The sequence below is a fragment of the Lissotriton vulgaris genome, chromosome 9, assembly GCF_964263255.1.
Source record: "Lissotriton vulgaris chromosome 9, aLisVul1.2, whole genome shotgun sequence".
Taxonomy (NCBI): domain Eukaryota; kingdom Metazoa; phylum Chordata; class Amphibia; order Caudata; family Salamandridae; genus Lissotriton; species Lissotriton vulgaris.
In genome coordinates this window covers 1,150,137,324-1,150,150,143 of record NC_141697.1, presented here as the reverse complement: position 1 = coordinate 1,150,150,143, position 12,820 = coordinate 1,150,137,324, and the positions used below count along the sequence as shown (strand labels likewise).

At 41.1% G+C, this 12,820-nt stretch overlaps 1 protein-coding gene across 3 annotated transcripts in view; it reads right to left on the bottom strand.

Annotated features, from left to right (window-relative positions):
• CHL1 (cell adhesion molecule L1 like) overlaps positions 1-12,820 on the bottom strand; it is a 449,119-nt gene that overhangs the window by 85,926 nt on the left and 350,373 nt on the right. For all 3 annotated transcript variants that reach the window (XM_086939199.1, XM_086939197.1, XM_086939198.1), the window contains 2 exons: positions 10,975-11,045; positions 6,458-6,680 (listed from right to left, as the gene is read on the bottom strand). In XM_086939199.1, the coding sequence (XP_086795325.1) occupies positions 6,458-6,680; positions 10,975-11,045 (294 nt within the window). The remainder of the gene's footprint in view (positions 1-6,457; positions 6,681-10,974; positions 11,046-12,820) is intronic.

Sequence of the window (12,820 nt, the reverse complement as noted above, 5' to 3'; positions counted from 1 at the left end):
CTTACTAAGTCCAATGTCAAAAGCAACCATGCAACAAGAAAAGGGGCACTGTTCCATACCTAAATGCAAGAGAATGTCATGCTGCATGACTCACAACATCCAGGCAATGCTCAACATCAGACGCAGGCTGGGTGGGTAACAAGAAGTAAGGCTTTATTGCAGCGGCTAGAACTAGGAGTAAGCCAAACATCATGCGAAAACACTTATTTTCAATGCCCACGATCAGAAACAAGGCATGTGATATGGAAGAAAGTTGTCTGTACCCTAAGTTAGCAACATGTAATACATTAAAAAAGCATTTTAGAATTGTAGGCAAGGATCAAGAGCAGGGATATCAACATACAAGACAACCAGCAAGTAGCATGAAGAGTAACTCATCCAAAATTCAACTCTAACTTCAACAAATACATTGACCCGCAACATAGAAGAAGATATCTATACAAACACTGGATCTGGAGCAAACAATGGGCAGAGGAACTCGGAGGAAAAAGGCATTCTAGAATTGGCTAGCGTTAGAGGCAAACAATGTAATATTGCCCAAAATACAAGCCAGGATCAAGTATTGGAAGAAACACACTAAAAACAATAGAATGATGATGCCTCACATGTTTGAAATAATCTCAACCACGTTTAGCATTGTTGAGTCACCCTCCATGTCATTATTTTGTTTCTACTCACTGTGGCTTTTCTGGCAGATGCCCGGTTCCCTAATCCTTAAATTGAGGCCATTAGACCTGGCATCCTTGGCATGGTATGCCCTGTCTTTTTGCCCTCTGGCCTTCTGTTTTGCTGACTTCATTTTTGCTGGCTTTAGGTTTCTCAGCACTTTACCATTGCTACCCAGTGCTAAAGTGCATATGCTTTGTACTCAAAACATGGTAACATTGCCGTATACACAATTAGCATATTTAATTTACTTATAAGTACCTAGTAAAGTGCACAATATGTACCCAGAGCCTGTACATTAATTGCTACTAGTGGGCCTGCAGCACTGATTGTGCAACCCACGTCAGTAGCACTGCAGAGCCTTGTGTACAGATTTGAACTGCCATTTCAAGCTGGCAAGCTAACCTACTTGCCAGACCCAAACCTACCCCAGGAGGCCCAAAGCAGTGTATTTAAAAGGTAGGATATGTACCTCTGAATTTTGAGGCCATCTTTTAAGTGTAACTTCCAATTGGAAAAAGATAGATATTTGGAGTTTGGTGACCTTGGACTCAAGATTTTAAATCACAACCTATGGATTTTAAATTGTAAGTCTGAAAATGCAACTTTTAGAAAGTTGGCATTTTCTTACTTAGACATTCTGCATCTCTGTCTGTATACACGTCTGGGTTGGGTGATAGCTGAGCTTTGTGCATTCCCTCTAGACAGTTACACACAAAGGGAGCTGGGCTATAACATCTGCATTCTGATGGCCCATCACCTGGCTTCTGGGCCTTCCTGAGGTAGATTGGGAGGGAAGAGCTGACACTTTCACTTGAATAGGGCTGTCCCTGTCCCAACACAAAGAGCTGCATACCCCCCTGCAGTGAGCCTGGAGCCAGGGAAGGAAATGCAGGGAGCTTTTGATTTTCAAATGCCTCTTTGACGCCTTCTCCATTTCACAATCACAACTGGATATAAGTACTGGACCCCTGACAGTACCAAATCAGAACTTTGCTGGAACCAAGGATTTTCTGCCCAGAAGATGAGCTGCTGTGCAGTAGGAGGGACTACCACTCTGCTAACTGCTTTGTTGTGCTGGCCTTCTGCTTGCTGCTTCTTGCCTGGAAGTGAGTCATGCCCTGCCAAGAGGTGCCAATCCAGTCCTGGGCTTTGAAAAAGTGGTCTGTAGCTGCTTTCCTGCAAAAAGCGATGCAATGAGGACTTTGCACCAATCGGAACCAACACTGTGCCCTTCGACACTGACGCAGAGCCGATCTGACAAAATGCTTGTGCGGCTCGACGTCTACATGGGTCTTCTGCGATGTTCGATTCCAACACAGCGCCGATCCAATGACATTCCTGCGCGGCCGGCTCGATTATGACACATCGCCTGCATCTTAAGAGGATCGACAAAAATACCAGACCCTACTGCGAGGCTCAACAACGATGGATCGGATCAACTGCGTGAATCAGAACCGACGCATCGAGTCTTAGACTTCGACGCTTGCTCCATTTAAGGTAATTTTTCAGATGGCCTCGCATGGGTCCTGTAGTCGGCCTGCCCTCCATCGTGGTCGGTTTGAAACTTTGGATATACCCCAGTCTAGCGCAATCCTCAAGTAACTGCTAAGCTCTATTAACTTTAAAGCACCATATTGCAATTTATTCTTAAGAAATTCATATCTCAAGTTCTACTTATTGGATGTTTGTAATTGTGGTCTTGTTTTCCTCAGATAAATACTTTCTATTTATCCTAAACTGGTGTAGAGTCTTTTTGTGGTGTTTTCACTGTGTTACTGTAATTTAAGTGTGCACAAATAGTTTACACATTGTCTCTTACGCTAAGCCTGACTGCTCTGTGCCAAGCTATCAGAGTGTGAGCATAGGTTAATTTAGGGTGTGTATCTGACTTACCCTGAGTAGGATTGTGGTCCCTAATTGGACAGGGTGCAAACCTCTGCCAACTTGAGACCCAATTTCTAACAGAGGCACTAAGGCCCTCATTATGAGTTGCAAGATCCCATCTGGTGTATTGATTATGGGTAAAATACCATTTTGGGCCTTTGAGGTGGTCAAATGTCTATTGACGTGATCATTCTGGGTCATAAACAATGGTCCCCATGTCAGTGGATACGCATCTGCACCTGGTAAAACCACTGCATGGACTTAGGCAGAGGCCGCAGCCAGGAGCACAGTCCAGTCTCCATGAGATCCCTGTAGCACCACAGGAACGCAGGCAATGCTGACCATGTTAATCCCATTTCTGATTCCCAGGTGTCCGATGTTGAGACGGAAACACAGGAGTCATGCATATTTCCAAAGGTCTCAGTTTATTCTTGAACTCCGGTACGCTTGAGGAGGACAGGCAGGACACTCCTCTTGCAGCGAAGCTCTGTCAACTCATGACCCTCGGGATTCCACAGCTCGAGAGCCCAGGCACTGGAACCCCGTGAGGTCACAAGCCGGCACAGCTGACATCAACACGACATCCGAACATAATCCCACAAAGTCATAAAGAGAGCCCAAATCTTGGAGTTCTGGGGCTATCATCTAAGCTCAAGACATCTTACCTTCCTTCATAAAAAATCGAGCCTGATCACGCAAACGGGACTATCCTATAATCAGCAATAAAGCAAACAAAACTATTTTTTTCATTTTATTTTGGAAAATTACAGGAGGCTTTTCACAATTTTTCAGCTGCCTCTGTACAGTTTTTAGGTTAAATGACCTCTATAAATAAATGATATATCTGCTACAATGTATCTATGAAATACAATACCATCAAATAAGGGAAAAAGAAAGATAAAGCAAGACAGCCAAGCTAGAAACCAGGAGTTCACTTCAACAAATGCTAGAAACAATTTATTTGCTACAAGCTTTCAGTTTAAGCAGATAGACCAATGACTGAATGAACATAAGTTATAAATTACGCTTTTGCCCCCGAGAACAGGTTGGGTGCACATTGATCCGTATGGCACTATTCATTGATCGACTTGATGAACTCAGTTTCACCTCCTCCCGCCGGACCCCTATCAATAGCTCTGACATTACGCTAGAGCCTAGTGATGTCTGAGTGTAATAGGCGCTATGCAAACAAATTCTCTAATTATCACTGGCACTTCCATTGAAGGTATTCTCAGATACTCTATTTGCCCACTCCTAAGCAAACACTTCAAATTAATTATTTTAAAAAGTGATCTAATTAATGTTGTTAATTGTAGACCAGGCACAATATAATATAGTACAGCCAGTACATTATTAGAAGACAAATACTATTATTACCATTGTTTTTAAAAGGTCACCAATCAACAATAAGCATTCATTCCGCCATTTTAATTTCAATTTATTAAAGTGGAATGATATTGAAAAATTAGGAAGAGCTAAGGAAAAGAACAAATTAAAATGAGCCTTATTGAGACACTCAATGTCTATAAACAAAAGACAAATAAAAGTGGTGGTGGGGGGCCGGGGGGCGGTAGGGCGCCAGATATTTGAGGATGCTTTTTAGTACAGTGAACAGAATAAAATATTTGGAACATGAATAAAATAGCTTTTATACAGACAGGGTCATACAGGGGTCCCTTGGCCCACAGGACACTTCCATAAAACCATAAGATACATGCAGCTATGCTGCTCTTGATACATTATCGTGTGCAGACATCAGACCTGCAAGGAGTTTGTTGCATCTGATTTGTAAATATGAGAAGTTTGGTTAGGTATTGTACAGAAGAAGCCGGGGCTGTTTATGTTTCACAATATAGCATATTCATCTTCAGTGATTACTAGACATTGGGACAAGTACATAAATACCTAATAACCTGACAAAGAGCCAAAGTAGAGGATCAATGTCTGATAACACCAAACCAAGAATCCCCAAATTGTAGCAATGTCAAGTTATTAAAAAGAGAATTCTGACGAATGCAGATGAACCTCTCAAATACTCTAGAAAAACTCAGAATAAAAATCAACACTCCATGCCTCTAATGTCAGAACACAAAAAAGAAAGGTAAAAGGTTAATCATTTTCTGAAATTACAGCAGTTGAATGCAAATAAGAAAGAAAACGGGAGAAAGAAAGATGGCATTTCTCACAATAGTAGCCTGCTTTTAGTGTCTACTACAAGTGGGATAGTAAAAATTATTTGGTGGAGGAGGCCGACTAGTGGAAAAAAAAGGGTGAAAAAACTATTCGGCAGGAGTATGCAACAAGTAGCAAGCACATTGCAAATTGTGAGGCAGAAGAAGAGGCAGGGGGACGAACAATACACAGTGGAGGGATTCAATATTTAAAGCTGAAGATAAAACCAGTGGTGGCTCCTCCGTCATGGCAGAGGAGCGTCAGCCAACTAGCTCAGAGCCAGCAGCTGAAAAATAAAATTATATTTTGTTATTGTTTTACTTTTCAGCAGCTGGCGTGAGTAGGGAGGAGCGAAGGCAGGGCATCAGAGGGAGGAGGAATGGTGTATGTGCACTTAGAACTGCGCATGTCTATTTGGCCGGCCTTCTTAGGCATGCCTTACAGATATGCGCAGTTAGGTTTTGCCAACCCTGTTATATTGCACAGCCAGGTTGGAGAAGTAGCCCAGACTCCCTGTGCCTGAGCGAGCGTTAAACCAGCCTGCTCAGGCCAATCCCTGTGCTGCTCACATAACATAAGAGTAGCACAGAAGTAGCACAGGGAGTCTCTGATGTGTCCCAGTGTAAGCTGGGACCAGAAGGAAGAGGAACTCCGAGGAGCAAGGCAGGTAAGATTTTTTATTTTTTATTATTAACTCTTCTCCCCTCTACTCCCCCTCCGGCGCTCCCCCTGCACTTCCCCCTTACGCCCCCTCCACCTGCCTCACCACTTTTAATTTTTGTTGGCTACTACTGGACAAAACATAAACAAGATACAGGAGATACTTCCAGAAAAAGGGATTAAAAGAAAGTAGAAAAAGAGTAAGGATTAAGGAAGATGGTAAGCAGGACGCTGGAGAGAATGAAAGAGAAAATGCACAGGAAGTCGGAAAGAGATTATGAAGGGACAGGGATCACATGCGAAAGATATGGGGAATACCCATAAAAAATAGAATTGAGTGGGAAGAGAGAAAGGGTTGAAAAGGGAAAGCAGAAGCGTAGAGGAAGCAGGGGAAAAAGTGTAAAGACAATGTAGAGGGTGAGGTGAGGGCGAGCATGAATGAAAATTGAGGAGACGAAAAAAGGGTCAAGTATGAGTAGGCAAAAAGTAAAGATGAGCAAGAGCAATAACTGGAAAGGAAGCCTTGACGCATGTAAGGAAGACTCCCCAACCATCGCCATACCAAAGGATCATGCCCTAGTGTGCACAATTATGAACTCGCACTATCATCAAACAACACTAAAAGATTTGCTTCCATGGATTGGAACATTCAGTATATCTAAGAAGATCAAAATATATGTTGCAACTGTAGTGCCTTTGGCAAAACAAGGGAAAGGTTGAAGAGGGTGCATTTAAAATTCAGAACACTACTGCTAAACTTTAGAAGACACTCAATATAGAAATGTGTTGCTTTGTCATCACATACAATGGTCACAATTTGTGCTAAGGCCTGCAAGATGCAAGATATCTCTCTACACTGTTGAAGGAAATTAGGACAATGGATGAACCTCTGCAAGATCCAAAACCTACTAAAACAGAAATACAATGGGCTACTGTCATGGCATTGAAGTTTGTGGGCACATTGGATCTGGTTCAGTCTAAAGTTAAAACCCTTGTCAGAATTTTGCTGTGAAGCATTGTTAACAACCCAATAGATTCTACTATTCCTAAATTAATGGAGTTTTGTACTCACTGTCTTCTCCTGAATATTCTGTAAACACAAGAGGCTCTGGCGCTAATCCCAGCTGGTTGACAGCTTGCACTTTGATGTCATATGGGACGTAGGTGGGTGTATTCTTGACAATAAACCAGTGGCGTTTGGTGTACTCTTCCTCCCAGTCATCCTGTACTCCCTGTTGCCTCCAGACCACTCTGTACTGTAGACCTGGTCCGTTGTGCTCCGCTGGTTTCAGAGGCTGCAAAACAATTCAGAACGGACTATTAAGCTATCAAAAATCTTGCTTCACATGATATTTATGCCTATTAAATAATTTGGGAATTTTTACCAATTAAATATTTATTTATGTATTTCGGGTTTTGATATAGCGCAACCCTGGCCACAGGGGCAATGGAGAGCTTTTCACAAAACATTTGAATACAGAGAACATACATAATATCAGTTTCATTAGGTATAGCAAAGACCATCTATGGCAATCAGCATACATTTACCTACCAATAAATTGAGAAACAATTGCAGAAAAAGCTTGAAAACGTATGCTTTTAGATTTTTACAGAATGCCAGGTATTTGTGATTGTTCTTATGGATTCCTAGGACTGGTTACATTGTCTGGGGCTCAGGCAAGAGAAGTTCTGTTTTTTTATCTTTGTCTTCTTTTTATTGGGTATCTCCAGAATCAGTCTTGTTTTTAATCTTGTTTGTTCAAAGTCTTTCTGTGGTATATAGTTATCTAAGATTCGGTGTAAACCTGACATTTGGAGAAAATCTCATAAAATCACTCATGAGGCTGCTCAATATTGGTGTTTCTTAGGTCTATATTTTACTGCAAATATATAGTATGCACAGTTTTAGGGACTTATTTAAGGTCTGACTTGGAGTTTGGAGGACAGGGTATTCCATCACAAACATGACCCTGTCCACCAAATTCTTGGTCTGCCTGTTGTATTGTATGTCGGATGAACCATCAGCTTTCCCTAAGTGGTACTCCATAGACTCGATCAACAGAAAGCTCACTCCCATGGCCTGTCAGTTTAAAGGCATCAAACATCCCATCATAACTTATGTCCTTTTTTTCTGTCCATCATTGCCATAAAATAAAAATAATGATCCCCCACACAGGGACAAAACTTCCGGATTGTTGGGGTCATCAGATATTTATTTTACAAAACGAAAAGAAGCTTCCACTTTATGGGTTTGTTTTTGAAAAGCAGAACATTTGGTAGTCGAAACCAATGGTCACTCTCCACCAAATTTTTCGGTACATTCAGAGCAACCACTGTGACAGCAGTTCCTCTAAAAGTACAGAGATCACTGCGGGGCTGGCAGAGATCTTCAAATCTGGGGTGCACTATCTGTCAGAGTAGCAGATGAAATGTCCTCCACCACCCTGACAGATAGAGTAAATACCACCAAACCCTACATAAGACCATAAGAGTAACTAAAAATCATTCAATTTCTAGTGGAAGTGATAAATGAGCAGATACCTCAGTCTGAAACCCTCCACTAAACAACTGCAGTAAAATAGGATAAGCAGTCATTAAATTCTCCTCTGTAGTCTGTACCTCAAATTTCCTCCCAAAATAAATTAATTTTTAATTACCACAGTACAGGAAATCAGGCCCCTTAGTGTTTGCCCTGGAAATTGGAAGAATTTAATTTACCACCAAATTCCAGATCTAGAATGGGGGTTGGGAGCACACTGCCTCACAGTACCAGCACAGTTCATCCCTTTGCATCCTGGTAAATGCAGTACACAGTTCAAACTTACTTCAAAATTAGGTGGAGTTTTTCACTAAAATTGGTGCAGACATTGCTGTATATCTCTAGACAGGTGTTTCTGGGTTGAGTCCTTCATCAGTAGAGAGCAGCAGCATTAGAGAGCAAGGAAAAATCATCTGGGGTTGCTGGCTCATGGGAGCCTTTTAAACAGAATGGGGGTTGTGAGCACACTGCCTCACAATTCCAGATCTAGCCCTAGCCCTACGTAGAGTACCCCTTTCTCCTATGACACATTTTCTGTCCTAGCCTCTGGTCTACAGTCCCTGCTCTCCAATTTATTCATCTAGACTCCTCTTTTTACTCATTTGCCTGACCTACCCATACTTTTTGGCCTTGTTGTTTCTTCCAATGACAGAGCAGATCTGGGTTTTTTCATCTGATGCTCTTTCCTCTGATTGCTCCACGTCAGTCTTCCTATCCTCAGAAGTTCCCAATCAATCTTTAAGAAATTCATGTTGATCAGTTGCAAGCCATTTATACATGATCTAATTAATGGTATACAGGTTGTGAACTTCAATGAAATTGATGTTCCTACGTCATACCTAGATGGCTTCCTATGTTGATTAATCTTAATCAAAAGTACCACTAAGAAGAATTTCACTACAGTGTTTTAGTATATATAATGGCATTTAAATCAATTAAGAGACTAGGTTTTATTTAACATTATTATTATTTAATTAACAAAGGCAAGGATTATGTATTTCATTTAAATGATCTTAATAGATTACTGTGGAAATGTATATATATTTTTATTTAAATGGTAAAAGGATTAGGGTAAGGAATACTCTATATTTATGTAATTCTCTTTTAATCTTTACATCTATTGAGGGTTGCAGTTTGAATTCTTAAAATATAATTAATTGAAATGAATTAAGGGATGAGTTATGGTCAGCACTATGGTAAATTATTTCATTTGCATTTTAATATACATGAAAGAAATCTAAACAGGATTACTTATGTTATAATTTGCTCTACTGACATTAATAAGGCTTTTGAAAGGATTCATTTAATTTTATAACAAACATGTAAGGTTTAAAGTTAATTACTTTAAAAATGAGTAAGTTTTAGGGTTGATATTATACTTAGGTCAATTTTGTTGATGGGACGAATGATTTAGTAAACATGTTAGGATTAGTGTTAAGTTTAGGGTTTATAAAACAGTTAATTTGATATAGGGCTAGGGCTACAGTTGGGACTATAACAATGTAATCAAATAATATAATTAAAGATTAATCAAATTCATTCAACTTTGATTTGAAAAGGTAGATGTGCATGGAGGAATGAGGTTGGGGAGTCAATATAGTTGTTTATTCTCTTTGAAAGATCTTACAATTGTAGCAGCTGCAGGGATGTGGCACTGGTAACTCGAAAGGTGTAGACTTTAATGTAATAACATACAAACAAAAGTGTCTATGGACAGCAGCGGCTGGCACCGGTTGGGGGTGGCAGAGTGGGGAGGGGAAGGAGGAGAGACAGAAAAAATATACCCTTACCTTTAACCGCGTTTCTCCTCCGTTGCCCCCTAGCGGGAACAGGAAGCAGGACGCAACAAGGCTCCCCATAGCCAATCACAATGCTGCATTACAGCATTGTGATTGGTCTGAATGCTGTAGTTCAGTGCTCAGACAGGCAGTGGGAGCCTGGGCATGTTTTCAACCCAGGCTGTAATTCAGTCTAGGTGGAGAACATGCAAAGTGCGCATGATTGTTTGACCGGCCCAAGAAGGCCTGCTAATTATTCATGAGCACTAACAGTGGGCCCATCACTCCTCTCTCTGCTCCGATGTGAACAGTCTAGCCCCGTCCCACCTGCAAAGCTGCTGCAATAAGAAAAACTTAAATGATAATAACATCATTTTATTATCATTTAAATTTTCCTTTTTTATACTGCTGCAACACAGTGGGTGATGCTCTTCTGCCTTAGTGGAGGAGCCACCATTGTCGAATAAACCGGCTGCTCCCATGACAGTATCATTTCTTTCCATAAATCAGCTATGGGTTGTTTCCTCGCTCCTTTAGCTTCCTCCCAGCTCAATATTCTATTCTCAGCACCCACCCAGTGGATCACATCCCGATTACAGTGTTCAACCGTAGGTCCCTGCGCTGACTTCCAGACTAATGCTATCTGCGCTTATCCAGGCCAAAAGCCAAGTCAACTAACCTATTCCCAACTCCGCCCAGTATCCTTTCCCATCTCTTGCGCAAGCCAACCAGTGGATCCAGAGATGCTGTAAGCAAGGCAGCATAGAACCACTTCACTTGGTGGCTGGCTGCGCCCAGGCTTATCAGTGCCTGCAGGAGTGGATGGGTCTCAGGTTCTCCCCTCCCCCCTCCAACTGTCTAAAGGCATGTACTAGGGCTTCATACTGTAACAATCAGTTAGATTTTTTAGTTAAGAAGTAGAATTGCTCTTGTTTCTTCAAATGCACTGCTATTTTCCAATGTTCAAATCTGCTCTGCTGCAACTGCATTCAGTAGAAACCATTTGCAATTGGTCAATTGAATGTGCAATCAGGACACTCTGTTTCCTTCCTTTCTGTTCTCCACTCTCCAGTAGTTATTCCTTTTCCTCATTCTCTTCTTGGCCTCTTCTATCAATACTTCTGGCTCTCACCTTGTGTCCCTTATCAGTAGTTCAGAATCTCCCTTCATTCTCTCAATTCTCATTACTTACCATTATCCCTTTGCTTTTGTTTTGTGCCGAGAGAAGAAAGTGGCTAAAGGATTAAACTGTTCTTTGTCTTGTTGTCTTACCTCCCATTTCACTACCATCTCATCTGGTTTGCTGGTCTCCACATGGAGGCTCTCTGGATTCTTGTCCGGGGCTGCAAAAGAGTGAAGATTAAGTTTTGGACAGGAGTCTGAAATAATTGTACTTGTGCTTCAGCTATTCATCATAAAAGAAGTTAAGCAAATTCCAAATTATATATTTTGCTGATAGTTATACCTCCCAAAATACAAATAAAGTAACACAATAATTATGTGATATCTTGATGTGAGAACTTTTACAGTCGTATTGTAATTCTTAATGCAATTTCCTAAAGGAATATTACTCGGGGTAAGAACAGAGACATTTCTAAACAGAACAAAGCATCTCTACTACAAATAATGGGAGAATCTTCTTACTTCTCCAGTGTTCCTTCATCTAACTAAACCTTCTCAGTACATTGATTGTGAGGATGGAGTATCTTCACATGTGTTTAGTAGCCACGGGGCAGATGAGCCAACTAGTTACGTCTTTTAATACCTCAACTTAGGCTGGGGCAAAACGAGGGGCAGATTAACTGATGATGGTGTTTTGTGACTCTCATGATCGGATTTCTGCTTATTTGTTTTTTCTTATTGCACTTCCAATTCTCGTCTGGATTGTAAGGTTTTGGTGCTTGAGCCACTAACCTTGGATGGGTACTATGCCGTTAACTTTGCTGGATACGCAGATGGTAGACCTGAGGATTTTTCCAGACCCTGAAATAGCATTATTTAGAGAGTTTGTAAACTTGTGCCATTGGGGCATGTAGTTTGGACTATTTAGGGCAAGGTTGCCTTTCTGCTCCTTGTTCAACTGTCCCGGCTGCTAAATTACGTATCGATTTTTGGTTGGGGTAGTGCAAGAGGAGTGCCTAATCTCTATGACAGGCTACTCTTTTAATTCTTTACTTCATGTCATTCATGCAGCTTGTAATGATATTTTGTGTACTGCATTGTGTTTTCTGAATTACTCTCTCAGTCTGTCATCAGTGACTATAGCACAGAATCCTATGGGCCTGATAAACAGTTGACTGATATAGGGTACTACTTTTCAAATGGAATACCCCATTGGACAAACTCTCTGTACCCCTGCCCTGTTTAGGTTCAGGTGGACCATCAGCTTTCTGTCTGTGGAGTCCCACTTGGCTCTGATGATAGAAAGAGTTCTCTGATGACCTGAGGGAGTCCTGGAAATCGGAGTAAAGGGGTGTACACTAAACCTTTTGTAGTTTACAGTGTTTCTTCTGATGGCACAGAGATTGTATGTGCAGTGGTCTGCCAGGGCAGACTACAACCCACAACACTCTTCTACCCCAGAGGAACCATGTGTAATGTGAAGGAAATGCAGGAAATCGAGATATTTTGCATCGCTCACTATTTAGAGAAAACCCTGCTGTCATAAAACAAGCTTTGCTATTAAAAATCAGGGAGATGATAGAGTAAGAATCTGTTAGGATAGGACCTTCTGAAGTGATTGAGGGTGATGGCATAGGTTATGCAAGAAGTATGTGTTAGGTGTCTTCCAGAATGTTAGGAAAGCATGTTGGTCTGTACGTCATTGGTGTGGAGAATTAGCATGTATTTTACATGCAACCACCCAACAGGAAGATCATGTGTTCTCTAGAAGCAAAGTGGACTTGAACTGTCATGTGGGAGTTTGGGTGGCTCATTAATTGATTATTATAGCACCTACTATAACAACAGTAGATACATAAGAAATTATTGGCAGGGATCTCTAAATTGTGCAAAGCCTTTGAAACTGTGCAAGGTGAAAATTATATTTAAGACTGTGTGAGGACACTAAATGTGATAAGGGGCATGAAACGAGATGATATGGTTAGTACGGTCAATG